The sequence below is a fragment of the Exophiala oligosperma genome (genome assembly GCF_000835515.1).
Source record: "Exophiala oligosperma strain CBS 72588 unplaced genomic scaffold supercont1.5, whole genome shotgun sequence".
In the NCBI taxonomy this organism is placed as follows: Eukaryota; Fungi; Ascomycota; class Eurotiomycetes; order Chaetothyriales; family Herpotrichiellaceae; genus Exophiala; species Exophiala oligosperma.
In genome coordinates, this window is record NW_015622822.1 from 984,407 (window position 1) to 1,011,070 (window position 26,664).

Genomic DNA, 26,664 nt, shown 5'->3' on the forward strand with positions numbered 1-26,664 from the left:
TCAAGCTCAAAAAGTGTAGAGGTTTGCCAGGTGCCCATACCAGACGGCAGAGTCGGTGTTGGAGTGCTGTCACTACTAATTGGAATTGATTGTATTGAAATGCACGAGCAAAACATTGCACAAACGAAGCTCTGAGAATGAAAATCTGTAAGCTGAACCTGAATTGAAATAAATCAAACCAGACTACCTATCCTCCCTTTAGTCGGCTGTTGAAGCCCAGCCCATCCCGTGCACTCCATCGTGAACCACCATTTTCGAGTAGTCGGTGTGCTCATCGCAAGTGTGTTGAACAATTGCGTGTTGAGGGGCGTAGACAAGAAGCCACACACCCTCCTATCTTCGCCACGAAAGGGATCTTTCCTATGCCATAGAGAGAAGACCAATCCATGGCCCCAACCCGCTAACGTGATATCCATAGCAGCTTAGATGTCCAAATCCTCCTTCGTCGTCGAGAGTGGTTCATGCGTCGTCGGAACCCTGAGGGACAGAGTGCTGGTGCTTGGCGCACCATTTGCAGGGCTCCCAGCTGATATTCAATGCCCCACACATTTCAGGTCGTACCGTCTTGTCATATGCATCGGCAGCAAGTTGCGTCACACGATCCTCAACTAAAAAGAACACATGGTGATGTACTCTAAGATGGGAAGAAAGACTCCAAAAATTGAAACACGAGGCGCTGCTGGTGGAGCAGGACCCAAGGGCGCACTCAAGATTGACCTGGTGCTCATTTTCGACATGGAGCTCTAGGTCAGCCTTGATCCCTTCCGCCCCGCAGTGAGAGTATGGACACCGGAACTGAGGGTGCTTTGTCCGTTTATGGTCCTTGAGTTTGTCTTTGCGTGTGAATTCAGCATCACAATCCTTGTCAGGGCATTTGTGTACAAGTCCATCCTGATGCTTAGATCTCCAATGACGATTGAGGTCAGCCTTTCGGCCAAATGGTTCGCGAAAGGAACAATCTGGGTGTGTGCAGACAAGAGGGTCAAGATGTTTGTTCTTGATATGCTCCGTCAGTACCTGGCAGTATTGGAAGACTGCTTTTGAGTTACACTTTGTCCACTGACATTTGATCGGGCCTGGCCAATCACGACCAAGTATTGTCAGGTGGTCAGCGACATGTGCATTGATGAGATCTTTGGTGTCGAATGTTCTAGCACAGTCAGGCCATTGACACTTGTGAAGGCGGCAATGTGCTTCGTTCTGAAGGACTGGGCCCGGGTGCAGGTTCCCAGAATCGACGCCCTGCTAGCGTCAGTCTAAAAAAAAACTTACGGCGATTGGCTCAGCAAGCTGACGGTCAGGATGAGCCTCAGTTTCCAAAGCAACTAGTCCTGGGCTGGTAAGGCAGCTGTGCGCCTCGTGAACGCCCTGGGCTAGCTGGGTGTCAAGGTTGTGCTGCCACTCGACTGTGCCAGCGATTGATCCCATCCCAAGGTCATTGCATTGAGAACGGTGCATCGAGGACTGTGCCATTGAAGGAATTGTGTTCCAGATTTGCGTACCGTAGAATTGACCGAGGTCGAAATTTCCGGTGTTTGCATATCCAATGTCGAAGTTTGGATAGCCTCCGTACCCTTCGATGAATGCTTGATTGATGGTGTTGTTCCCATAGTCTGGGTAGATTGGGTAGCCTCCGTTGCTCCCCATGAGAGCTGAGGAGACATCGACGAAGCTGTTGATGTTCGAAAGGTCGCTGGCAGTATTGAAGTCGATATCTTCGAACCCTGCGAAAGGGTCGACTGAGTCGCTGCCGGTATTGCTGTTGCCGGCGCTGGTGGTTGGGAAATCCGTAAAGGAGTCATTGCGCAGGAAATATTCCCAAGAGTCGTCAGGGATCGAGGACATTGTTCTGTGCTTCAGATAGATTGTACTTTTCTCTGTATCTCTTGCGTGATTCCAGTTACTGCTGAACGCTGGAGGTTGAGGTTTGAAGGTGATAAAGAACGACTCTCGACGTTCCTGGAGGAGGAGTTCGAAACAGCTGAGATTGAGAGGCGCTAGGAGGGCGAAGAGGGCGGTGTGACAACTGACGCCCTCATCATGGATTGGGCGCCTCCAAGAGTGCCCCTGACAAGCTAGCAGGGCAAATCACACCCTTAGCTGTACGCCCTCGATACAGGGGTTGGGATCAGGCTGAAGCAGTGATTTGTCGAAATGCCAGACTCCAGTGAGCCCAACATGCGGTTGGTTGTCCTACATTGTCTTTCTGGGGGGGCTATTGGCTTCTTAGGCGACAGCATGTCTGATGAAATTGTGCATCATGGCACACCAGCCTACAGGAAAGGAAAAGATACTGTACAGGAGGGTGAAGAGGTTGAGAGAAAGAAAGAGCCCGAACCAATTTTACACTAAACCCATTTTGACAAAGTGTCAAGTCAATGAGCCTCAGGCACCCAGACAGCGAGTGAATGGATGAATGCTTCGTATTCTCAGGCAGACCAGCATTCTCACTCTCCTGTTGGTAATATAGACCCAGCATAGTAGCTCTTTAGCCTCATTATATAGACGTCAAAATCGAACTCCTTTCCAACGTTTCGCTTCATCTTGCAATTCAGAGCACAGTATCAAGTCCAGTAGGGTTGGTATTGGACCAATAGTTTTTTGATAGATTGGCAGCAAGAATGTTCTCGACTGCATCTCAATAGTTTGTGTGTGATTGAGCATGAACCGCCCGAAAGTTTCAGTCACTATCACTCAACACCAAAGCATCGTCAGCACTTCCACCAGGAGCACTGCTGGCTGCTCGACTCAATTCCGGGTTCGAGAACGGTGTTCCCCCATATCCGACGTCGTCACTCTCGTCTTCGTCCTCGCCGGATTCCTCTTCATCTTCGACTTCATCTTCATAACCTTCTCTCTCATGCTCGTCTCCGTCTTCATCTTCTTCAAGCTCTTCCTCCGCATTGCCGTAATCTCCAGAGTAATATCGACCATCAGGGCCATCCTCATCATAGAGCTCATCTTCTTCCTCTTCAAGACTCTCATCCTCGTCTTCAAGGGGCTCGTTTTCGTCCTGCTCAGCTTCTTGAAGCAAGGAAAATGTATTTGCTTGTATCACTTTAGCAGGGCTTTTTTGAATGGCCTGCAAGCTTTGCTGAGGAATCGACTGAGCTCCAGACTTCGGTCGTTTTACTGCGTATCCAGCCTCACGGAGATGGTAGTCCTGACTGTTGTCGACGAATGTCGGTTCGAGATGGTTATTGAACTCAATATCCTCGTGGTATCTTTTTCGTGCAGGGCTGCTCGCTTGGCTCTCACCACCATAATACTGCTGAGCACTCTTCTTTGACATGGCGACGGGTACATACTCGCCGCTAACCCGCAGTGGCTTTGTGGCGAGCCCATGAGCACCGGTCTGTCGGATCCTCAATTCTGTGCGGGACAAGCTGGAGCCGAGTTTACTCTGACTAGGAAGATACTCGTATCCGTTGACTCTGGTGAGCCCATTCGCAGAGGTAACGCTCTCCCGAAGACTGTTTTGGGATTTTTTGAAATCTTCTTGCTGCTCCATTTCCTTCTCAAGTTCCACAGCTTGCTGCTTGAACCAGTCTTCCTGCTCTTTCATTGCTTCTCGAGCCTCACGAATCTGTTTCAGGAAGTCGTCCTCCACAACAGGCTTGTTAGAACCCACTATCGGTGCAGGTGGCTTTGGCATCAAAGGGCTCGTCACGATAGGTGCAGGAACAGGTAAGGGGGATGTTGCTGGAGGTGAACTTTGAGTGGAGGATGGCACGAACGGCCGTCTTCTTGCTCTTGTCAAGACACTTTGTCGTTCTTCCTCTTCTTTTCGTCTTCGAATGGCAAGCGTCTCTTTCGTGTCGGGGATGATTGGGGTCTCGGGATCCAAACCCATTGCTTTGAACCGGAAGTAGTCGGTATGCGTGTTGTCCATTTTTTGTTCAATACTAGATCTCCGCAAGTCCTCGATGCTTGTAGACCGACCGAACACAGACTTGCCGGAGAATATAGACACACGGGTGGGGCGGGTCGTCGACGCATGAAAGGCAGGTACAGGAGGCCGACCACCGAGTACAGAAGATGATGATGGTTCTGAAGAAGTGCTCATCGTCTTCGATCGCTTATGCCCAAATGATGAAGAGTGAGTAGATTCCACCGAAAGCCTGTAATCTTTAGGCTTCTGTCCAGAGAAAATCTTTCTCTTCCGCCCGACGATTTGGCTGATGGCAAATTGGTCTTGCTTTTCTTTCAGTTTCTTTGCCTCAGCTGCCTCCCGGACTTCTTGCTGAAGACGCTTTGTTTCCTGAGCGGCTTGTAGAATCTCTTCCAATTCTTCCTCACCTCTCTTTTTCTTGGCCTCTTCAGCCTTCATTGTTGCGGCAATAAGTTTCCTTCGGTTCCTAGCACGTCGACTAAGATTGTTTTTCCAGGCTTGTGAACGCCAAAGCAGGCCAAACTTTCGTTGTAGGATACGTTCACGGATGGAAGCTGGTTGGCTTTGTTAATAACATACGCCAAGAGGAAATGTAATTTCACTTACCAACAGCTGCGTCATGGATCTCAAGCCGATGTTGATTGAATGCTGTCTTGACGAGATCGGGGATAGTATATTCAATGTATTTTCTGATCAGCCCGTCTTGGCGCAACAGCGCAATTCTGGACACTTCATGCGCAAGTCGTTCGCGCTCGATCTCGAGGGAAGGTGGTTGAGGAAGTAATTGAGGGGGGGAGTGAGGTGGAGTGGTGCTTCGCTGAGGTCGTATTTCTGGCTGTGATGCTACAGAAGCTGGCCGCTGAGATGGGATACTGGGAGGCGGAGTAGAACTTTGGTTTGGTGATGAAGTCGTTGGCGCTTGAATAGGAGGAAATTTGAACGCATCGGATGGCGGTTTGGACAACTCCTTAGATGCTGTTGTAGGTTGCGTGCCAAACAAGGGTGGGGCGGGCGACGGGGTTGGTTTCGGAGCAGATTGGAAAGAGAACCCAGGAGTAGAGGGCGGTAATAATGTCTCCGGCTTTGTGGATGGAGGTTGTGAAACTGGTTGTTGTTGGAATCCGAACAATGGAGCCGGTGAGGCTAAGGATGAAGGGGTGTTGTTCCCGGCCTGTGGTTGAGGCGTATCCTCTTTTGATTTTGGTTTTGAGGGGTCTGAAGGTGGTTGTGAGAAGTTTGTGAAGGATATTGGCGGTTGTGAGTCTCCAGGTTTGGTCGTTGAAACTACAACGACATTCACCGTTAGCCCACCACCTCTTCCTTGACAATGCAGATCTGCCACATCTGGGAAACATACCTTCAGCTGGTTTTGTAAAACTGAAGCCTGCCTGGGAAGGGGCATTTTGTCCAAAGATCGGGGGGACACCCGAGACTGTCGTCGTCGATATCGAGGGAGATGGAGACGAAGTTTGTGTTAACGCAGCAGCCTTCCCCATCCCTAAGCCGCCAAGACTACCGAACACAGACTTCTGTTCGGCGGCGATCGATGGAGTAGAATTTTCAGGAATAGCATCCTTTCCCTTATCTGCAGCAGCCTCAACAGAAGTTGTGAAGCCCCCGAAACTAGAGGGGCCACGATTCTGCTGCGTTGGGGGCCGGGGAGCAGGGGAAGGCTTGCCAAAGGGCGAGTCTACCGGAACAGGTGAAGACCCAAAGCCACCAAAGCCTGAACTAGCAAACCCGGTCGATGGTTTCCCAAATGTGGATGTGGAGGTTGGTTGTCCAAAGGCAGACGATTCTATCGTTTTCGAGGTGGCAATGCTCTGTCCAAACTTCGGAGTGAAGGTTGAGGCTTCAGGGTTCAAAGAGGTACCAAAGGTTGTAGCTTGGGGCTGATCCTGAGGCACAAACATGCTCTGGTCGTCGTCTCTCACTTCGTTTTGCTCGTCGTCCGCCTCGTCCTCCGGCACTTCGATCAATCCCTGGCGAATCGCTTCGCCAACTGAAATGCCGTTGATAACGGCGGTTAGGGTTCGGTGATAGCGTTTTTTCTCAACAAAGCTGTGAGAAAAGGTTTGCTTGTTGGGTATGGAGGATTCTACGCAGATATCAGAATGTGCTTAAGACCAGTGCTGGGGAAGTGGGCGTACGCACGATCGAGGGAATGGGAAGCGTTGGAAGTCACATCAAGATATTCCTCGCCATGTTCATCTGTCCCGAAGTACAGTTCGAAAGCCGCACAGAAATCCGTCGTCTCTTCGTCAGCGTCGAAACCGAGGAATGCCGTGACCTCAGCGAGACTCCAATCTCGAGACTTTGCTTGTTGAGCTGCCGGAGCGCTTTTGCACGAGCGCCACAAAGCATCCAAGGCCGCGAATCGAACATGTGCGAAATAGATCTCTGCCACACACGCCATGATGTAAGGTACGGCCTTCGACGATAGAAGATGCCAAAAGCCACCAGTGTTGCTCTGGGCGATCGGAAAGGGTTCCATGGGTCGAAGAGGTCCTTGGTCGAACAAAGAGTTACCTGCATTTTGATAGAGCTTGATAGCGGTCTGTACTCGTTTATCCTTGAGGAGGTTGGCGGGCCACGCTTGAATGCGATCTTCCAAATCCGGATGCTGTGACTGGAACTCAAATATGATACAGTATGCTCGGAACTCTGCTTCATTAGTGAACTCGATGCGTGAGCGATTGTCGTCGTAGTAATACAACAGCGAAAGGAGAGTATTGTTGAGCTGTTCACGCTCTTGATGCGCATCGAAATTCTCTCCGTCCCAGAGGTTGTCGGGATTTGACAGCTGATGTAGCGACAGGATGTGAAATCTGGCAATCCGTTCGTAACAGTCGACTGCAATCTTGACATCTTCGATATTCGTCACCTGCTGAATCGAAAAGTCATTGCGAATACCTCGAGTCCGATCCCAGACGAATTTATGGATGGGTGCAAGTCGTTCCTCGCCACCAACCACCTTGTCGAGGAGATAGTCTAACGTCTTCCGGAGTGTCGCAGGGGTTCTAATATCCGAGGGTAATTGTTCGTCATATCCTGCAGCGGAACGTCGAAATCGCTTGACCATACGTTCCTCCGAAGGGATATCCTTTCCAGTATCTTGATTATGCACCTAACCTTCCATCAGCATGCTCTTCTTTCTTCATAGGCTTTTGACTGATCGCACCTTCTCAGCTTTGTCAACCATATTTTGAACAGTACGCTCTACTCTTTCAAACTCAGGACACATCTCGGTGCATGTGCCCACTGGTGTAATTGCTTTGTCCAGGCTTGTCTTCTTCTCGGGATCCGCAAGGAAGCCATCACGAATGGCTTTTGCGCGCTCGGTTTCTCGCTTCGTCTTGAGCTAAATGGGACTTGCATGTTAGACACCTACAGGGTAAACCGCAGTCAGCTCGACAAAGAATAGGCCGTAACGCACCTCTTGAAATCTTGCATAGGCAGCATTCATAAAGTCGCGATGGTTGGTGGGTGCAGGAGAAGCAGTCCGTGATACTGGAGGTGTGGATGCTGGAGAGTTTGGTGCATTGAAGGTTTGCGACAGAAATCCACGTCCACGACCCCGTCCCCGGGTGTTGGGTGTCGACGATGGTGTGGTAGAAGCTCCGCGACCTGTCTTGTCTCAGTGTTTGCAGCCCTTGAGTATCTTCTTAATCCTCACCTCTTATTGGAGTTGTTCCGCCATTGTCAGAGCCTCTTTTGACAGTCCCCGCCCTCAATCGTTGCAGTAATCCATCACCACTGTTGGAGGAAGTGTTGGCACTCGCCGCACCTCGACCTCTCCCCCTTCCTGCTTGTAGTGGCTTGGGTTGACCACGGGTGCTACCGCGACCGCGAGGGGTGAATGATTGGGACCCTCGACCGCCTCTCGTCGAGCTGCCACCGCGTTGACCGCGGGTGGACGGCGCAGACATTGGCGCAGATGGATTCGATCAACATTGGGGTTCTAGCATAGCAAGGGCTTCGACTGTCGAATTGAGGGTGTTGTATGGAGGGATCTAGGCTATTGCTTGAATTATTGTAATTGTCATCGCCCGTGATTGCAGCCTGCGGGACTGTGAAAAGTCTTACTATGACGACGCGAATCGTGAATTCTGATGCCGGTGAAGACAATGGCGACTTGACCCACGCCTGTTTTCAAACCGCAAACGAAGCTCGATGCTTATTGGTTTAGCGCAAACAGGTTACAGCCTTGTCAATGATCACGCAGCCTTGTTATGTCATCCACCAACAACTTGACATTTGACTTGTTCTAGAAAACCATGCCAACTTGACATATCTGGCTCTTCTTGGCCTCCAGTCTGAATTGTGTTGTCGAGCTGATGGTCTCCTTCAAAATCTGTTGTGAGTTCGATACTGACTGAAACAGATGGCTTTGACATTCCTCCTCTCATGTGACCAGCCCATGATGCAGCCCATTCACAACAAATCACTCCCGGGCTTCCATGATCACGTCTCTCTATCCTAGCAAGGAAGCCATGATCTCTCTGTCAACCACGCTCAGGATTCGAGCAACAGAATCCCACTTGATCAATCTTGTATTGGATCACGTGCCGAAGAAGTCTCGATCATGGGAGGATCGCCCCAGTTTCGGGGTATAACACCCAGGCGAACATTTTGAAAGTCTTGCTAGAACAAGAGGCAGGTACAAAGCTGTCGTAAAATTGTCGCATTTGGTAGGTGAATCTTTTCGGATAACGAAACGGCGACAAGAAAGCCTCGGATGGGCATATTGTCCTGATCTTTGCCGGAGTCGGCCTGACACACCTTGATGGCCTCTCAATACGTTTTACTCGCATCAGAGGCCTAGATACGAGATTTACTGGTTGAAAATCACGCTCAGCTGACGTATATACCTTTGCGGAACATGTCAATACTATGAGGATCTCGCGCTCGAGAGCTTCGAGAGCGACTCTTCAACGACGCAGGATTGGCAGTTCCTGCGACATCAAGGTCGATTCGGACTTTCATGATTGAGCTCGGAGAATTATTGAATACAGCAAACAAAAATATGATCAGGCGTGAAGGTTGCGATGCAGAATGGCTCGACCGCTGAAAGACCTCGAGATTGCTTTGCGAGAGGTCGAGGAATGCTTGCTCCATCAAGCCTCGACATGGCATTCTTCGCACGTCCCTATAACCCCGAGCGAGATTGAGTTGGTAGGTCGCCAACAAGTTGCTTCGATGGCACCTATCTCGCAACCACAATTGATTGTGATCTGAGGGAGATGCACACATTCAGATCGGAGTGATTATACTCACAGAAACAGACACGATGCAGAATTGGCAGAAGATGCAACCGATATCTGCGTATTACGTATTCGCTTAGGTTTCGTTCGCTGGATATGGTAAACGTTGTCGATCATAGTCTCGGAATCCGCCATATGTCTACATCTAACAAAAACCAGATCACAGTTCGCCCACGACAATACGCATCGTATGCGCTGCGAGCCTTGATGCTAGCCTTTGCACGATACACCAGCAATCAATTCCCAGTTACAACTTTGCTCGTGGCTCGGAACGGGACAGATGATGAAGGATCTGCTATCTGTTATCCGGCTGCAGACCCAAGTTCGACTGAAGATTGGTTGATACGAGTAATACACATGCCACGAGCCACTACGAACCCTTCCCACTCCACCTTGTCGACCGTTGTGGAGCTACTCAGATGGAGCCGAGTATACAGAAGCGAAAACGAGTACGTCTTCTGCACCACTGGGTATTTGGGAGTGAGAGCACAAAAGGAACGCACGCCCTCGTTCAGTCTTGGAAGTGGTAAAGGTTTGCGACCATATAACCCGGTTGGCTTCATATTCACGCCCATATCTACCCGAGTTCCTCACAGGACCAGAAGCCGCGTTCTTGCCACTTCACTCAGTACTGGCCTTCGATCTGGAGCCAGAGCATCTCCCCAGCTGAATTTCCATTCTCTGCGCTCCGGGTACTCTCTGCACTCCGCTTACACTTCTTACGGTTCAAGTCAGACTCCGAATATGGCAGTCTGACGGCTTCTGTCTCTATGGGTAGTACAGAGCTTCCAGCAATGACTTTACCCTGCGACTACTTGGATTAGTATCATACAGCCTTGATTGAATGTCAGCTCTCGGCTGCTTCACCTTTCCCGACCTCGTCGACCTCGACCAATCTACCTACTATACGGCTCGTGTAGCCTCCTCGAAACGAACTATTTCGAGCGACACGCGCGACTCCTCAACGTCAACATCGACCTGGATCCGTTTCAAATGAACAACAAAAAACCAGTAACATGCACAAGCAGTACAATGGAGATAGGTTACACGAACGAAATTTGAAAGATCAAAGATTTGAAAACAAGCATCTAATCGCTGTACAAGTGAAATCTAAACGCTAGGATCATCGTTCATCATGAGGTGAGGTGAGGTGAGGAATGGCTGATCACGACCGCTCTTTATACCTCTGCAACTGTTCCGCCACCAAACACATATCCATGGGCCACCAATCATTATTACCATTACTACCCTGACCTTGACCGTCCCCGGTCATGCTCTTACGAGGACGATTAATCATCTGCGCCAATTTCTTGATATCCGTGATTCCAAAGTCTCCGATCCACCAAGTCTCCTGCTCGACCAGCATGACAAAGACAAGCCAATGCGCAAAGATATCCCAGGCGAGCATCTGTATCTCGTGGTCGATATCTCCGCCATCCGGCGGCGCAGCTGACAGACGCACCGGCAGTTGCAAAATGGCCATAAAGTCTTCCGGCAAGCGATTTACCCAGGGTAAGATGACGGGCGTCAACGGTAAGGAAGGGTGGTATATGCGTGGTAGTCTGATGGAGTCATTGAGCCATGAACAACGTGATGACGAATGCGTATCGCAATCGTTGAGGTCGAGGCTGGCGATCTCGAGATTCATCGAATCAGGGGGAGGGGGTGGCGGGGTCTGCTGCTTGTCGAGATTCTCCGGGAAGAGGGCGTTGCCAATCGAGATCAAAACATCGACGGCCAACGAACAAGCAGACATGGATGCGGCTTTTGAGAGCTGTGCGCTCGCCTTGTGAAAAGCCATCGTGGGCAGTTCAGTGCGAAGAGACCTGCGGAAGTCTCGTTGCAGTGCGTCGACCCTCTCCTGGAGCGCGTCCAGGGCACCTGTCCTGGTCGCTGAGATGACGGACATCAATGAAAAGTTCGGGTCGACAGGTTGCAGTGCCGGGGTTGGGCTGAAGCGTCTCTTTTCCTTGCTCACCTCGATGGCATTCAAGATGTACGCCGAGATGGCCGGCTCGGGCACCTCGCCTTCGTATACAATCTCGGGACTCGCGGCGTCGTGTTGGTGCGAAGGTGAGTGGCAGCAGGCGGTGCCGATGGTGTTGATTCCGCGAAGCAAGGTGGCCCACTGCAGGTTCGTGGGGTGGTCCTCGTTCATCCCATAGGTCTCGGTCATGGTGAATCGTGTTTGGTTTTGGGTTTTGAGCAATCGAATGAGTCTTCGTCGAGCTAACGCGTAGGGAAAGAGCACGGCCGAGAGAACGTGGGCGACCTCGAGATTCCTGGGCGTGCCGAGGGCGACCTGTCGTCGGACGGCCTGCAGGCCCCGGTCGTGGTAGTGGTCACTCTTCGCGAGTAGCCGCTGCACCTCGTCGGCGCGCTCCAGTGCAGTTCCGTCGACGAGGGCGTCGATACAGAAGGCCGTCGCGGTCACGGCGAGGAGCGCGCAGAGCATCCCTTCGTTGGTCGCCGCCATGGCCGTGATGGAGAGCCTGTGTGAGTGAGCGATGTGCGGTGCTGTCCCGAGACTAGGGCTGGACGGGTCGAGATAGTAGTGGAAAAGATGAAGGTCTTCGTGGACGTTGGACACCTCCACGTCCGGACTCAGGCTCGCCGAGAGAGCTTGCGACGCTCCGCCACCGGCCTGGAAGAGCGGCGTGAGTGGCCACGGGACCGGGGAGGTGGGTGACGGGTCCCGTGTGATTTCAGGGCCGTGGCCAGATTCGTTCAATTCGAGCGACACCGACGAGGAACCTTCGTGGGACCGGCCGCCCTGTGCTTTTTGGGTTTCTGAGAGGTACTCGCAAGGTTGTTGTCTATATGCACAGTTGTGACATTGCGGTTTGGCCTCGTCGCACTGGGAAAATAGCCAGAATGTCAGATCAGATCAGGAGGTTCGGCGTCAACGAATCCCAAGGTTGGGGTTTAGGCAGGCAATCATACCTTGATCCTCCGTCTCCTACAATAAGCGCATCCATTTCGAGATTTTGTATGTGCTCTTCTTGGTTTGAACGGTCGTAACAACTGTTTGGAGTCCATTGTGATGGTGTTGGCTAGAAGTGCCTTTGGAACTTGACCTGATACAAGTCTATGGTCGTATCGTGCTGTTTGTTGTATGCCGTAGTATATGTATGTGTGTATATGATATTGTGCTCGAGGTAAAGGAAGCAAGTGAAGAAGACTAAGTATATACTTCAAGTGATACCCCCAAGTGAGTAGTTCACTCATGTAATAATATCGGTCCCTTTACGTAGGTTCAAGTAAGGTAAATAAGGTATTTCGGTCTCCTATATTTATTGATATTTTTGTTTTTTGTCATGGTCAGGTCCGCTTCCTCCTACCTATCTCAGAGTGGTTCCATTTCTGCCTTGTGTGTGTGTCGTCGATCATTCACAATCGTCATCTGTAAATAAGATGCCAATGCACGACAACCAGGTGGCTTTGCTTAGTTAGCTTGGCTTATTAGCTTTGTGAAACTCCGTTAAAAAAAACCCTCTCATGACCGATATGTGTGTGTGTGTGTGCGAGGCGTGCGAGCGGTATTCAGCTCCATGTTCCGGTCGTCGTTAGTCCCGATCGAGGAGTTGCATGGGATGTGCACAAAATCCCCAGGCACCAGTGGTAAGGGTAAAACAAAAAGGAAAAGGTTCTGGAAAGAGAAGCTCGGAAAAGGGAAACTCGGCGGAAACGACCAAGTTACAGTATCTCGTGGTTTACAGGGATCGCTACTCCGTAACTCGGTAGTACAAGTACAAGTACCTTGTAAACGACGAATAACGGACCAGCAAACCACGGCTGACCGACTTACTGACTGACTTACTGACACACTTGACATGACTGGATACAAAGTTCAACGGGACTCGTTCCAGTCTTTTCCAGAATATTTAATAATTCAAATACTTTTTGTATGGAGTGATTCTTGGCGGTCGGAACGTGTCAAGCTTACAGTACGGAGTATATTATTTTATTTTAGTGAAGGTGACTTACTCGGTAGTACTCCGTAAATACTCCAATGACAGCCTCATTATTGCTTTTGACTTATTGCTCTGTTACTACTCTCTGCTGTACTCACCGACGTACTTCCGATTATTGCAAGTCTTTCTCCCTTCCCTTTCCTTTCCTTGAACTTATCACGGAGCACTGCGTAATGACTTGTTAATAAAATGTACCCCATAAGGCCACCAAATGACAACTCCATCAGGTACTTTAGTAAATAAGGCTGGCCTTAAAAAACTTTAAAGCCTTGCGACGTCAAATATGCGACGGCGCTTTCCACAATCACTTATTACTACTACTACTATTACTACTACAGTACTAACAAAAAGGTTTCGAGCACAGCCCCTTGGTGCAATTTGTATTTATTTTCTCTCTCTCTCTCTCTCTCTCTTAAGGACATATCCGCAACCATTATTTGTTATTTGTTATCATATACTCCGTGACTCCATAACTTTCCAACCGATACTCGGACCGATGTAGCAATGAAAAACCCAACAGTGCAGATATGATTCATCTTTGCAACTATTGTACTCCGTACCTCGCTTCGCATTCGTATTCGCTCTCGGTAAAGCAACGCCCCCTCACACAGCCTTGTCATTGTCATTGTCATTGTCCTCAATGAGCGTAACATCATCCCTTTCCAACCCACCCTCCCCGTACCGAAAACAATATCGTAAGATGTTTGTCAGAAAACAATGATGCAAAAACGTCCAATGTAACCTCTTTTTGTGCTCGAACCTAAAAAAGTCCGGAGCTGAACAGGTACTTTTGTTCTTGAATGTGAACGGATTCTATCACTCCAACATCAAAGCCGATTTGAAGTCAGGTATTCATAAGCTGAAGTCCGGTCGTCGGAAATGGGGTACCATCTAATTACTCGTACGCAAAAGAACTTCCACACGCACACACGTCAACATCATTTCCTTCAAACAAGGTATATTCCAGCTATACGCCTCCAAAACAAGAATCGATGACGGCGCTCATGACACGGTGGTGTCTCTTGCGCTACTACGACAATCCTTGATCAAGCTACAGGTTCGGTCAAAAGTAAGACCGTTGAACTCCCAAGGGTGATCATGAACCGACGGGTTGAATTCTCGTGGACGTCGTATCTTGTGTGTTCGCACCCGGCCTACCCTACTATCGACGCAGCAGTCCCACGTCTTCGACTTGAGCAGCTGGCACATGACGCTGGAATTTCGTTCATTTCCGTTTGATTTCCTGATGATGAGCCAGAACTATCAGAAAAGCGACTGATGTTGAAAAAACACCATGGTGCAGGTGTTTTATCACTCCAACGATTCCACCTCACTCAAACATGATATCCTTTGAAACATAGCCTGGAGCTGCGTACACTTACCAAAGCCGCACCTGAAGGAGAGAGGTCGCTGAATGTTCCCCGACAACGACCAATCTTTCCTCGGTAACGAAGGGTCAGAACTCTCCAGTCCCTAAGTCGATTATACGTCTCGAAAGACCACTCGAACCACCATTGAATCCGTTGATATGAGGTACACTTGATCGTGGTACCCTGGTTGATCTTTCTGCAAGTCTTTAACTTTTGGACATGTGGCGAAGCCGTCTAGAAACGCATTCCACTTCAACGCCAAGCATGACAACGAAGTAGTTTACCCGCTCAGCCACTGTGCCACCAGACATCATTGAATTTGAACGCAGGGCTGTGGGAGTCGGCCCCATATCGTAGAGCTGGCTCCCAACGGCATTCTCGCCTTTCCGAGTCCAAGAAAGGGATACGTCAGCTGCCGAACATTGCGGATTGTCCTTTAACGAATACTGGCAAGGTCGGATCAAAAGGATGTCGCAGCCTGAGCTTGTCGGATTGTCGGCTTGGTTGATGGTGGCGACTTCAGATTAAGCAGAGCGACAATTGCAAGTCTCGATGGCAGCCAAATGACGTTGACATTCCGTGAAATTTTGACAGGATGCGTTTGGGAATCACTCGCCCATGGGCCAAATCTATGCAAACTCCACAGGCAATGCCATTGATTGTGTTCTCCCTGGAAAGTCTTTAACCTGTAATCGTTTTCCAAGTCATTGTCGGTATCGTGGGCCCAAAGTCACACCCGAACCATCTGTTGAGAGGTACTTGGATTGCACAAGAGATTGGTGTCTTGTGAGTGGCGAGGTGTATCGAATCAACAAACGCGAAGAAGCATTGGCAATACACAGAGTTATCCTCATCCCGAAGTCATATGCGAACCTATGAACTCGTGACACGATACATTCCCTGTGTGGGCAGCAGCTCATCACGGCAATCCCTGGATTGCCGATTTTCACATGCCGTAAGGCTGAGCGTATATGATTCCGTTCCAGTAAAAAGACTGACTGCATGCATCAGCTCGCGTGTTCATAAAATGCCCGGGAAATAGTGCCACAGCAGCGGTCTAATGCCGATCCTTGTCCAGGGGGATACGCCAGTGCCTCGAACGCAGTGGCAACCCGTGCTCGGACGACTGGTCGTTCTGGTTTATCAGTGGTAGATATAACAGGCAAGATGCAGATGATACTCGGCTGCGACTTTGTGTGACTAGGTAATTCGCCATCGGAAGGTGGGTTAGTGGACGGGTGCAGCCAGCAGATCGTAAGCTCTGTTTTCAGGCGTTTCCCTGTTCGATCTCGGAATCAGATGGCAGGCGTCATTGCGCGCCGTTAAAGGACTACTGCAAGTGCAGGTGAGTCTGCAGTACGCGTTTCGTCTTACCAGAGGCGGTATGCAGAAGACGCCATATGGTAATTTTGGTCCGGAAACACACGATCAAAGAGTCGCATTAGCCAATGGCTTGAGAAGGAAGTGTCCAATGGTCCTGCAAATTGCGATCCCTGCCCCTACGTCGTTGGTGCCATCGTGTCTGGTGAGCAGGAAGAGATGTACGGAGTATGCACTTTACGTATGTCGAAAGAACCCACCCGAGCAACAACAAACGGTCGACCAGCTCCTTGTATTCGCTAGACTGCCATCACAGAATTGCCCCCCACATGGCATTCTCTCTTGAGGGTGTGGACCAGGATTTGTGCGTTCCGTCTTTCCGGACGTTCAAGCACCACAAAGCTTCAATGGCGTTTCGCCTGTAAGACCGTCATTGCGGTTGCGATTGAAATCGTTGAGCTCAATGTTCCATGGGTCGGAAGTTCTCGCGAGCACATGTCAGAAAAGACAGGCCTCAAGAGACACTTCACTTTGTGTCTCCAGCAGGAATAAAGGCCAGCGCATGCAGCAGACGGCTTGATGAAGACGTCGGGTTGTGCGTCCGAAGTCTTGGCCCAGCAGATCTCGTCGCGCGTCGTAACAACCACGTTGAGCGGTGTGGGCAGGCGAAGTGAAGGATGCCTTGGCCTGGATGGACGGAAACAAAGTGGGAAGACGTCTAATTGCAACAGTTTGCGGATCAAGCACTGTAACTTGCAGATGGAGATGGAGATGCGATGGGGCGAGTCCTTACGGCGTAATTTAGAACCTTTCGCTTTGCACACCTTGGTGGAGGACAGGGAGAGTCAACTTGTATAACCACCAACAAGATACTCCGTATATGATGATGATGTATATAATGACAGTAAATGATTACCCAGGAAGTGGTGTGCTTTTCATGAAACTGCAATTTTATTTGCACTATCGCATTCTCTGGCCACTCCAGGAACAGCTGCCCTAGAGCCGGTGATATTTTCTCCCCTTCTCGGTGTTCACGGTGTTCACCGGTGTGTCGACTCTCTCTCCCTCTCTAGCCCAGTCCGTTGCCTCGAGGTCCAATTGTAAACAATCCAAGAAGACCCCGGCAGATGAAACGGGCATAAAGCGTGTGGGAAGAGAGTTCAACTAGGTCTGTGTAGGTAGGGAATTGTTCATCATTTATCAGTCTGTCACTGAACGCACTGACCCGTCTATCCAGATCGTGGTCTCCTCACACACTCTGCGCACCAGGAAGCGAAATCTCCAGCATCACGGGTCAACCGGTCTCAGTGGTCCATCGTTGTCGCAGTCAGTGTTGAAGCGCAACTACAAGTTCTACGAGTCCTCCCATCTTGTGTTTGACTCGCCTAAAGCATCGGCCTCACCCTTTAACCAAGTGCAGTCACTCAGTCGCCATTTGTGTGTACCGTGCTCAGCCTATGCCAGAGCCAGTCGCCCGGAACTGGCACCGCCTGGAATTTTTCTAATAGGCTTTGGAATCCTGTTCACTGCCGCCCCGAAAAGCCACCTCAGCAGTCACTATAATCCACCGAGTCTAGCATCCAGACCCAACTACGAGTAGAATATCCCTCACTCACAAGAAATCTCTTCCTTCTCAAAGAAGCTTAAGTCGATCTCAAAGTTTTTTCTCCTGCCAGCTGGTCGCGCACAATTGGCGAATTTGCCCTTTACCATCCTGTACTTGGACACCCTAAAGGGACAAATTGAACTGCACCAGCGAAGAAAGAAAACACCCCCTCTCAATCCCACCGAGGTGCCGCGCCGCCAGGGAACAGGTATTAATTAAGAATTGGTCAGCAAGTGGGAGTGATTCGCTTCCATTAGGGCATCTATTGCCCCCTCCTCAAATTCCGACGTCTTCCTCTCGCCAGCCATCGCCCCCCCTGAATCTCGTCTCGGGGGCCATTTTCGAGGCATCATCTAGCCTATTGGGCCCGCGCACCATTGTACCGAATCCTCCCCGCGATTGAACTCAGCCACCGAGGCCCAGCGCTGCTCAACCCACCCGTTCGCCTGGCTTTAACGAAAAGAAAAATTAGCTGCCACCGCACACACGATCATGACCAAGTGATCGCAAATCCCTTTCATCATAAGGCCGTGGTCGTGACGGCAGCCTACCGTACCCGCTTCACACATCACCAGACTCTCTCCCAGTTCGCGCGACTTCTACTTACTCAATTCCTTTTCTGAGCCATCCTCGCCACCAATATCGCTGCATTCTTACACCATCATCTTCTTATATCTAAACGGAAAGAAAAGAGAAGGGAGTAATAAATAACTCATTTTCCGCACCCCTCTTTCGCGTCATCTTACATTATCACCGCTCTTTGGATCACAGCATCGCCAGGCGTGCCTTATCTACCGCCACTAAGAACACCAGAGAGATAGGGCTCCTTGCCCGCCCGACCAGCATCCCCCCACCTTACCCTACACATTTCACATGAATCGCTCATCTTCCTCAATTCACAACTCACAGCCGACCTCTTCTCCCGCCTTGACGCATTCTCCAGTTTCACAGGATGACGCTGCTTCGATAACAAGACTCGCGGAGGACACGGCTCACCTCACCGTGAATGGTGCTGCCGTGCCCGCCGCCGCCGCCACCCCTGCTCATCACCAGCTCCCTGCGCCTGTCGCCAAAAAGCCCAAAATGACACACCGTCTTACTCGAATGTTCTCTCGTACCGAGCAAAGCCATATCGACGCCGCCAAAGCAGAACATCTCAAGTCCTCGTCCCCCCTGCCCGATGTTCCTTCAGACGCCCTCAACGGTCACTCCAACCGACCTCTGCCAGCCAGAACCTCTTCCGGTGATCAGAAAGACAAGAAGATGACAATCCTCCAGACCGCAAAGGAGAAGACAAAGGGTGAGCCGCCCTTCGACCCGGCCCATGCTCAATTTAAGAGGTTTGACCTACATGAGGATGGTACACATGATCATCATCTCAAGTCCGCCAAACGGCAGGAGAAGTTGACGGACATGCTCCGCGAAATGCTGGGCGGCAAAAAGAAGGATGCGGACGGGGACCAACAACTGTCCCTTATGTCCTCGTGGGTCGACCAGCTGAGATCAGAGAAGGATGCCTTGGCTGGTGACAAGAAGGGCGGTCCTAACGCTACCGCCAACCTGGTTGAAAAGTACGGCAAATGCCAGGAAATCGTCGGTCGCGGCGCATTCGGCATCGTACGGATATCGCACAAGCCCGATCCTAATAGCATCAGTGGAGAATCGTTGTACGCCGTCAAGGAATTCCGTCGCCGACCACAGGAAACAGCGAAGAAGTACCAGAAACGGCTGACCAGCGAATTTTGTATATCATCGTCACTACGACACCCGAACATAATACACACCCTCGATCTCCTCCAAGATTCAAAAGGGGATTATTGCGAAGTCATGGAGTACTGTGCCGGAGGCGACCTCTATACCCTAATTCTTGCCGCTGGTCAATTACAGGTCTTGGAGTCCGACTGCTTTTTCAAGCAGTTGATGCGTGGCGTTGAATACATGCATGAGATGGGTGTCGCCCATCGAGACCTGAAGCCCGAGAACTTATTGCTCACTACACACGGTGCTTTGAAAATCACCGACTTTGGAAACGGCGAATGTTTCCGAATGGCTTGGGAAAAGGAGGCTCACATGACGGCCGGACTGTGCGGAAGCGCCCCTTATATCGCTCCCGAGGAATACCAGGGCGGTGAATTCGACCCTCGAGCCGTCGACGTGTGGGCCTGTGGTGTCATTTACATGGCCATGCGAACCGGCCGTCATCTATGGAGGGTGGCGCGAAAAGAAGAAGATGAATTCTACGAGCGCTATCTGGAAGGACGGAGAGACGAAGATGGTTATGCTCCAATTGAGACGTTGCACAGGGTAAGTCGATTTCCCCTTGTTTTCCCTTTCGCGTTGTACACGGCTGACACTTCTCTTTTTCTGTTCATCAGGCACGCTGCCGAAATGTCATCTATTCGATTTTAGATCCCAACCCAGGTCGCCGTATCACGGCCTCTCAAGTCCTCAAATCCGAATGGGGCAGAGACATCAAAGTATGCAAGGCCGGCGAGGAAGGTTACTGATCTACCTCGTCGTCGTCAAGACATACTCGCCAATACTCACGGCACGTTTTTGCGGATGGATTGACGGAGGAAAGTTCCTCACTCGTGTTGTCATTTTTTGTTTTCCAGCATACACACGAGTATGATGACCCCGTTGACGAAGTGACGACAACCTCGAATCAAATTGATTTTTTTAAAAAGAGCACTTGCAATTTTTCATTTCCTTTCTTCTCCACGGAGGTTCAAGATGACGATTTTTCTTGTTCTGCCTTTCGCCTCCCCCAGATGGCAAACAACTGTATCTCACGCAAAAAGAAAGCGAGCATATCTAGAGTGGAAAGCGATTGATGAATTGAAAACGCATCGGAAGTACTTTTTGGGGGGGGGGTTCCCCTTCTATACGCCCAATTTTTTCTTTCTATCTCCGTGTTTGTGTGTTTGAAAGTTGAAGAGAACGCAGCGATGTTTTTGGTTTTTGGTCTTCGTCTTCTCTCGTTTTTGATGATCCTGCCTGTACCTAAACCTTCTTTCTTTTCACCCTACCTAGGTATTTTGTCCGTTTCCCCCTTTTTAGAAAAGGGGAACTCAGGAAAACTACAGATACAATTCTTGCATTTCAAAAATGATGATACGTCACGTGTGTATATGTGTGTGTGTGTGTGTATTCAATCCGCCTTTTTTCTTACTTCGTACATCGTATGTAAGCTTGTCGCGTGAATTATCTTCAATGAAGTCATACTGGATGTTCCATGTCTGTTTCAAAAGGAACTCATACCTCATCAGGTACACATACCCGACGTGTGCCCGTCTCCCTTGTTTTTCAATTCTTTTTGCTGACAAGGGGGCTCGTTGGGTGGCTTTGTACCGCGTACGCGCGTGTGCGATGTAAACCCAATTTCTGGGGGGTCCTCAACTCCATCTATTAGGCATGCAGGGCTGTAATACAGGACGGACGCAGGTGGCCTCGGCCCCCGGCGAGTCCAAGGTGGCTGAGCTCTCGAAAAAGAAAGAATCCTGCCCGACGATCGGTTGACAACAAAAACTAGTCCTGTGGGTTGGACATTTTAAAAGTATTACGGAGTTTCGGAGTACCCGGACTCGGTAAAGGTAGGATATCATGTCCAGCCTGGGAATAAAGGGTTGTCCTACTGTACGGAGTATACTCTGTAGGTATGAAGTTGCCTTTACAGTACTCCGTACCTTACTGTATGTAGGTACCGAGTATGTACATGCTGTCCTACGACCTACTCCCCCCCCCACCCGTACATATTACTCCCCGTACCTATTGATTAGTAGATGGGTAATATCCAAAGTTCAGGTCAACTCCCTACACTGTCGGTCAATTATTCATTCGATTACCATCCAGTACTTCCATCTAGGTCTTTGGTTACGACGGCATTATCTCTTCACATTCTCAAGTCCTCAACATGGACAATGTCCACGTCCAAATGATTTGTTATTACTGTACATAGTCGATCATCCTGGGTACTCCGTACCACAACCAACTTGGACTAGCCACAAGATCGTCTCCACGGAGCCTATAGGGATCCCAGTAGTACATGACCATTTGTGAAGAAAGAAAACAAAAAGGAACAGACATGGACTCAAATGGTAATGGTAAAGCAAAGAAATCATACCTTGATCATTAAGAACGCGCGCGTCTGTGTGTGTGTGTGTGTGTGTGTGTGTGTGTGTGTGTGTGTGTGTATCTCTCGCACCCACCAAGCCCGTCACGCGTTTAGAAGTGTAATGAGATCGAAAAAAAAAGAAAAAGGTCAAATGATCAAGAATGGCATATACAGTACAGTATCCCTTGGCCCTGGCAAACAGGTCGGTAATTTGCTATCTTTCATCAACCTCTTTTTGATCATAATGATGGTTTTTTACCCCTTTTCAACGCGCGTGTGTGTGTGTGACTCCTCATCCAAACTGATGAAATTTCAGTAAATCCGGTCCGACTTCGCAACCCCCATCAAACGCCCACAAAAATGAGAGAGACAGAGACGAAGAGACGACGAGACGACACGAGAGAGAGACACCAAACAACTTTTTCAACCCCCATTACACTCATCGGCTAGGCAGCGGGCAGCAATTTCTAATCACTATCATCGCTGTCGTCAGCCTTGCTGGCCGAGCTCTTTCGCTTCTCCTTCTTTTCCTTCTTCTCCTTTTTCCTGCGCTTACGCTCGGCTCGTTCTTCTGGGGTTTCGCCATCGTGCTTCTTTCGCTTCTCCTTCTTATCCTTGGGACCCAATGACGCAGCATCTCCATTCACTGATGTGGTGGCGGCGGTCGCGTCAACATCCATTGCCTCTCCGTTTGGCGCAACCGGTGGAGCGGCAAGCACATCGGATTGTGACGTCTTCTCATGTACAGGTGCGGCGGTGGAGCCGGAAGCATCGGCTGGTGCGTTGTAGTCGGTGTACTCAGCAGACCACTTGGCGGGAGTGGCTTCATTGGGACGGCCATATTTCTGTGGTTTGTCGTCAGTACGAAAATCATGGACAAAAAAAAGGATCCCGGTAACTTACGTCAAGCTTGCCATCAGACTTCATCTTCTTCTTTTCCAAGGCAACTGGACCCATACCCCATCTGCGAGGGTACAGATCTCGCTCCATAATACATCTCTTGACCTTGGCCACAACACCGTGATCGCACGTGGACAGCTCGACGGTGGACATTTGTGCAATACCCAGAGCGATGGCTTCACCCTTGGTGGTCATCAAAACCACTTCCTCGTGGACTTCGATGCCTGCTTCGAATCGCAGCAGACCGGGGATCATGAGCTTGGCACCATAGCAGACTGCGTTCACTGCGCTGTCCTTGACGACAATTCGCTTGTATGTGGTCAAGAGACTCTCAAGTGGTGAGATGACCCTTCGCAGGTATGCCTCATCTCTATTATTGTCCATCATCCATTGTGCGTCAAGCACGTCGTGCAGTGTGACCATGCCATCAGCCTCGGCCATGGCTCCCGATCGCACTCTTCGAAGCTCTTGCATATGTGCGCCAACACCTAGCAGGAGACCCAGGTGCACGCAGAGTGTTCGGATGTATGTTCCTGCTTCGCAGCTCACCCAGAAGACACCCAGGTGTCGGTCGTTGTCGAACTCGTAGAGCTTGCTCTCGTGGATCGTTCGAATACGGAGTTGTCTCTTGACGGCCGAGATCAACGGTGGTCGTTGGAAGAGAGCACCGGTCAGGGTCTCGAGAGCTCGTGCAAATTGCGCCTCTCCACCAGGTAGCTTATCATGTAGCCTGATCACGCACACGTATTCCTTTCCGGCTCCTTGTTGCGACTTGACCAGGCGAGTTGCTCGGTCTATGCAGACAATGAGACAACCTGTGACTTTAGGATCGAGCGTACCGCTGTGACCCGTCTTTTCTACTCGGAGTATCCGCTTCACCCATGCGACAACTTCGTGACTCGATGGGTTGGAGGGCTTGTCGAGATTGATGACACCAGAAGAGATGTAGGATTTCAGGTCGCGCTTCAGAGGTGTGCATCCGCAGGGAATGGGGGTGAAATGTCCCGTTCGCACGAGCACTGTGAAAGCCTGGTCAGTGACTAGTCTATAAAATCGAGGATTGCAACACACATTTGTCATAGTTTTTGAGTAAAAGAGGCCACTCAGATGTGGGAATCACAGGAGTGACATTCTCTGGTTTGATGGCATAGTCGACCTCTTGAAGCTTTGCAACCACTGCCATGGTTGGCGGAATGCTTCAGCTCGAGGTTGTACGGGCTGGAGAGATCGATCGAGCAGGGGAGGAGGTTCAAAAGACCCGAGGACCGTCAATTACGCAAGATACACTACAGCCGTACCAAGCAGATGATAGTATGTTCAGCGTGAAGAAATATTGCCCTACCACAAAATATAGGTCGTACATCAGCCGCTCGAATGTAAAAAAATTGGGTTGGAGAGAGAAAATGGCGCTAACACCAAAATAGAATAGTTCTTAATATGCTTGGCACGGTCACATTTTCTTGTCTCCGAACAGGTGTCAACTCTTCGACAGCTTCTTCTTCAACATCTGTTCACGTTCCTCTTTCTGTCTTCATTTTTTTGGATCATCAAGCATGAGCGGCGGAGGCGTTGATATCATGGATCGATTCTGGAGTGCCCCTCCGGTGACTCGGTCAGTAGACTGATCATCATTCCAACAGCTTTCGTTTCTGACCGTGTCCAAGGACGATCGTAGCAGCAATGTTCATCGAGTCTGCACTTGTTCATAGCGGCCTTATCAATGGCCTGCGAGTTGTCTTTTATTCGCCGTGGATCTTCAAGTTTCCTCCTGAGTTATGGCGGCTTCTTTCGTCGTTTCTGTTGACTGGAGGAGGCTTTTCGTTTGTGTTCGATCTTTATTTCAGTATGTGGTGCTGGCTTCACCTCTGCAAGCTACTCACACATCAGCAGTGTTCACGTACGCATCAGGTCTAGAACTGAACTCGCCACGATTTGGGCAGCCTGGTGATTTTTTCACCTATGTCGTATTCGTGGCCTCGGTCATCTTGGTGAGCACCCTCCAGCTTGTTTTTCAGTTTCCCCCTTCCCTCCAAATATACACCTCGCATTTTCTGCCCGCCCAGCCATAAAACTAGCTGAAGCGGTTCCTGGTAACGAGGGAGATTACCCCTGTGGCACGTGTAGACCCATCATTCGCAAAACTGTCAAGGGTCTAGGCGCTGTGCAGGCATGGTGGTGGCTCTATTGAGAAAGCTTTCGTGATACACACAATTTACGATTCGCGGTTTATGCTTCCTACATCTCATCAACAGCCATGTCTTGTTCTTGTGACGCTGCATGTTTTCACACTAACTCACTGGCCATAGGTGATTGGAGGCTTGGTTCTTAGTTCCCACATCTTCACTCAAGCTCTTCTTCTCGCCTTCATCTATACCTTTGCGCAAGACAACCGGGGCAAGAAAGCACATTTCATTATTCTGCAAATTCCGGTTGAGCTTCTTCCTTGGGCAATGCTCACCTTGACTCTCATAATGGGCGGTCCCACAGCTGCGTTGCAGCAGGGAGTGGGCGTCATCGCTGCGCACTTGTATGATTTCCTCACGAGGCTGTACCCAACATTTCAAGGTGGTCGAAATTACATCCAAACTCCGGCGGCGATCAAACGCTACTTTGGGGCTGATCGAAGTGCTTTCAGTCATAAAACGTACGGTACCAGCTTCAGACAGGGCCAAAACGTCCCTCAGCAACAAAGCCGGGGTTGGACGAGTGGATTTTCCAGTGGCTGGAGTGGTCGAGGCGCCGGGCGAAGGTTAGGTGGTGATTGAGATTCTACCAAGATGTCAGTGTGTGACAATATGGACAACAGCTTTTTCATGATCTGATGAACAGAGATACCCAATCGAGCGACTTCCCCCGTATTTCTATCCGAAGAACAACTTCCTTTCATTTCGTCTGACTGAGCCACATAGCATGCAAACTCGCTACTCGTACCCGTATGATCGATGATGATGATCACGACGACATTTCAGGAGGTCTTGTTACCACATTGGGGATATTTACCCAAGCCTGCAACGTTTTCGGCCTCAGCACCCCTGGCCGATCCATATCCGTATCCGCCAGCCTCGCCCTACCCCACACGTTTCATACATGTCTTGTCTCACGGTTTCGCCTTCTTCCGGCGAATCTTTTCCTGACGCCCTCACTCCCGTTATGTGAAAAAAACGGCATCTGCCACATCACATGCGGCATCAGTCGACCTAGCCGACCTTTTTGCGTCTGGAGGCATCCATGAAGCTCTCCACCGCCCAGGCCCTTTCGAAGCTTCCCATTGCCCTGGCGAAGCTTTAGCGGATAGATTTACCTCTTCCCGGTGTCGTTCCATCGTCGTAACGAAGTCAACGTGGATATCTACTGTCTATCTCGTCCCTGTAAGGAGGTGAAGGCGATGCTCAGCCTCATTGGTCTATCCACTACTCCGTACTTGTCCAGGACAGAACTTTTGGGGAAAAAGGTGATACTCGCGTCTTTCTCTGACAAGTTTGAGGTTCTCGACAGAGCGGAGCCTGACGCACGCGTCCACCTGCTTTTGGCCTACACTCTCGTTGCAGAGATGGCTCGTGGCCAGATCTATATCAATCGCAGTATTTCTCTCTCCCGTTCTGTCCGCTCAGATTCTCATCTTCTCATTGATTGTCCATCTTTGCAATTTTCCCCCTTTCCCCCTTCTGCATCTTTAACCCATCCAGGCCGGTTCCTGTTCCTTCATTCTTGATCATTAGAGAGTTGACCTCGGCATTTATTCGAATTTCGCCCAAATAGACACAGGTTGTCCCTTCTTTTTCAGGATCCCCACAAGACACAGCAGGCTCGTTGTCCAATTGTTTCCCTACTCTATAACAACATGGCCAGACTCACCAATCTTTTCCTCACATTCAACTTGCTCGTCCTCCCCGGCGTCCTAGCCGACATCAATGCATTGTCACTCACAGCCGCCGTGGCGATTGTTCCTGGCTTCCTCGCCCCAGCAGTCTCGGCATACGTCCTCCCTCCAGGAGGTTTCAAGCGGTCATACGGCCTAGCTCCACGCAAGCAGGACGATGGTCAAGACCAGGGTCAGAACCAGGGCCAAGATCAAGGCGTCAATGTCGGTCCCGGTGCCGGTGCTGGTGTCGGTAACGGTGTAGGGCAGGGTCAAGGTCAGAACCAGGGCGCTGGCAATGCCGGTGTCGGTGCAGGTGCTGGTGTTGGTAACGGTGCAGGCCAGGGTCAGGGTCAGAACCAGGG

The 26,664-nt window shown here is 50.2% G+C and overlaps 8 protein-coding genes across 8 annotated transcripts in view; 4 read left to right on the forward strand and 4 right to left on the reverse strand.

The window, feature by feature from the left end:
* Positions 1–147: 147 nt before the first annotated feature.
* Positions 148–2,300, reverse strand: PV06_05715 (uncharacterized protein). The gene has a single exon (XM_016406744.1). It carries the CDS (start codon positions 1,843–1,845, stop codon positions 1,252–1,254), a length of 594 nt encoding a protein of 197 aa, XP_016262348.1. The 5' UTR covers positions 1,846–2,300; the 3' UTR covers positions 148–1,251.
* Positions 2,301–2,382: 82 nt separating this feature from the next.
* PV06_05716 (uncharacterized protein) lies at positions 2,383–8,000 on the reverse strand. Its single transcript, XM_016406745.1, has 7 exons — positions 7,569–8,000; positions 7,329–7,519; positions 7,074–7,253; positions 6,047–7,019; positions 5,250–5,990; positions 4,499–5,176; positions 2,383–4,446 (listed from the first exon to the last, which is right to left on the reverse strand). The coding sequence occupies exons 1-7, from the start codon at positions 7,819–7,821 to the stop codon at positions 2,681–2,683; spliced, it is 4,782 nt and encodes a 1,593-aa protein (XP_016262349.1). The 5' UTR covers positions 7,822–8,000; the 3' UTR covers positions 2,383–2,680.
* A 755-nt stretch (positions 8,001–8,755) lies between these two features.
* PV06_05717 (uncharacterized protein) lies at positions 8,756–10,690 on the forward strand. Its single transcript, XM_016406746.1, has one exon. The coding sequence runs from the start codon at positions 9,253–9,255 to the stop codon at positions 9,910–9,912; it is 660 nt and encodes a 219-aa protein (XP_016262350.1). The 5' UTR covers positions 8,756–9,252; the 3' UTR covers positions 9,913–10,690.
* On the reverse strand, positions 10,322–12,195 carry PV06_05718 (uncharacterized protein; the record flags this gene model as incomplete). The annotated part of the gene is made up of 2 exons (XM_016406747.1): positions 10,322–12,013; positions 12,100–12,195. The coding sequence occupies 2 exons, from the start codon at positions 12,193–12,195 to the stop codon at positions 10,322–10,324; spliced, it is 1,788 nt and encodes a 595-aa protein (XP_016262351.1).
* A 5,354-nt stretch (positions 12,196–17,549) lies between these two features.
* PV06_05719 (uncharacterized protein) lies at positions 17,550–20,556 on the forward strand. Its single transcript, XM_016406748.1, has 2 exons — positions 17,550–19,730; positions 19,802–20,556. Exons 1-2 carry the CDS (start codon positions 18,300–18,302, stop codon positions 19,931–19,933), a joined length of 1,563 nt encoding a protein of 520 aa, XP_016262352.1. The 5' UTR covers positions 17,550–18,299; the 3' UTR covers positions 19,934–20,556.
* A 1,131-nt stretch (positions 20,557–21,687) lies between these two features.
* Positions 21,688–23,777, reverse strand: PV06_05720 (centromere/microtubule-binding protein cbf5). Its single transcript, XM_016406749.1, has 3 exons — positions 23,512–23,777; positions 22,444–23,459; positions 21,688–22,385 (listed from the first exon to the last, which is right to left on the reverse strand). The coding sequence occupies exons 1-3, from the start codon at positions 23,621–23,623 to the stop codon at positions 22,008–22,010; spliced, it is 1,506 nt and encodes a 501-aa protein (XP_016262353.1). The 5' UTR covers positions 23,624–23,777; the 3' UTR covers positions 21,688–22,007.
* A 172-nt stretch (positions 23,778–23,949) lies between these two features.
* Positions 23,950–25,295, forward strand: PV06_05721 (uncharacterized protein). The gene is made up of 4 exons (XM_016406750.1): positions 23,950–24,052; positions 24,105–24,283; positions 24,331–24,428; positions 24,747–25,295. The coding sequence occupies exons 1-4, from the start codon at positions 23,994–23,996 to the stop codon at positions 25,203–25,205; spliced, it is 795 nt and encodes a 264-aa protein (XP_016262354.1). The 5' UTR covers positions 23,950–23,993; the 3' UTR covers positions 25,206–25,295.
* Positions 25,296–26,281: 986 nt separating this feature from the next.
* Positions 26,282–26,664, forward strand: part of PV06_05722 (uncharacterized protein) — a gene marked incomplete at both ends in the record, with an annotated part of 1,380 nt that continues 997 nt past the window's right edge. Inside the window, one exon of the mRNA XM_016406751.1 lies at positions 26,282–26,651. Coding sequence (XP_016262355.1) covers positions 26,282–26,651 — 370 coding nt within the window. The remainder of the gene's footprint in view (positions 26,652–26,664) is intronic.

Excerpts from the sequence above, each read along its gene's own strand:
- PV06_05715 (XM_016406744.1), bottom strand. The coding sequence starts at position 1,845 with ATGTCCTCGATCCCTGACGACTCTTGGGAATATTTCCTGCGCAATGAC.
- PV06_05719 (XM_016406748.1), top strand. The coding sequence starts at position 18,300 with ATGAATCGCTCATCTTCCTCAATTCACAACTCACAGCCGACCTCTTCT. Across the intron at positions 19,731-19,801 it reads CAATTGAGACGTTGCACAGG|GCACGCTGCCGAAATGTCAT; the intron begins GTAAGTCGATTT and ends TCTGTTCATCAG.
- PV06_05717 (XM_016406746.1), top strand. The coding sequence starts at position 9,253 with ATGGTAAACGTTGTCGATCATAGTCTCGGAATCCGCCATATGTCTACA.
- PV06_05720 (XM_016406749.1), bottom strand. The coding sequence starts at position 23,623 with ATGGCAGTGGTTGCAAAGCTTCAAGAGGTCGACTATGCCATCAAACCA. Across the intron at positions 23,460-23,511 it reads ACTCAAAAACTATGACAAAT|TGCTCGTGCGAACGGGACAT; the intron begins GTGTGTTGCAAT and ends AGGCTTTCACAG. Across the intron at positions 22,386-22,443 it reads AGTCTGATGGCAAGCTTGAC|AAATATGGCCGTCCCAATGA; the intron begins GTAAGTTACCGG and ends GACAAACCACAG.
- PV06_05721 (XM_016406750.1), top strand. The coding sequence starts at position 23,994 with ATGAGCGGCGGAGGCGTTGATATCATGGATCGATTCTGGAGTGCCCCT. Across the intron at positions 24,053-24,104 it reads AGTGCCCCTCCGGTGACTCG|GACGATCGTAGCAGCAATGT; the intron begins GTCAGTAGACTG and ends ACCGTGTCCAAG. Across the intron at positions 24,429-24,746 it reads TCGTGGCCTCGGTCATCTTG|GTGATTGGAGGCTTGGTTCT; the intron begins GTGAGCACCCTC and ends CACTGGCCATAG.
- PV06_05716 (XM_016406745.1), bottom strand. The coding sequence starts at position 7,821 with ATGTCTGCGCCGTCCACCCGCGGTCAACGCGGTGGCAGCTCGACGAGA. Across the intron at positions 7,254-7,328 it reads CCTATGCAAGATTTCAAGAG|CTCAAGACGAAGCGAGAAAC; the intron begins GTGCGTTACGGC and ends AGTCCCATTTAG. Across the intron at positions 7,020-7,073 it reads TGGTTGACAAAGCTGAGAAG|GTGCATAATCAAGATACTGG; the intron begins GTGCGATCAGTC and ends ATGGAAGGTTAG.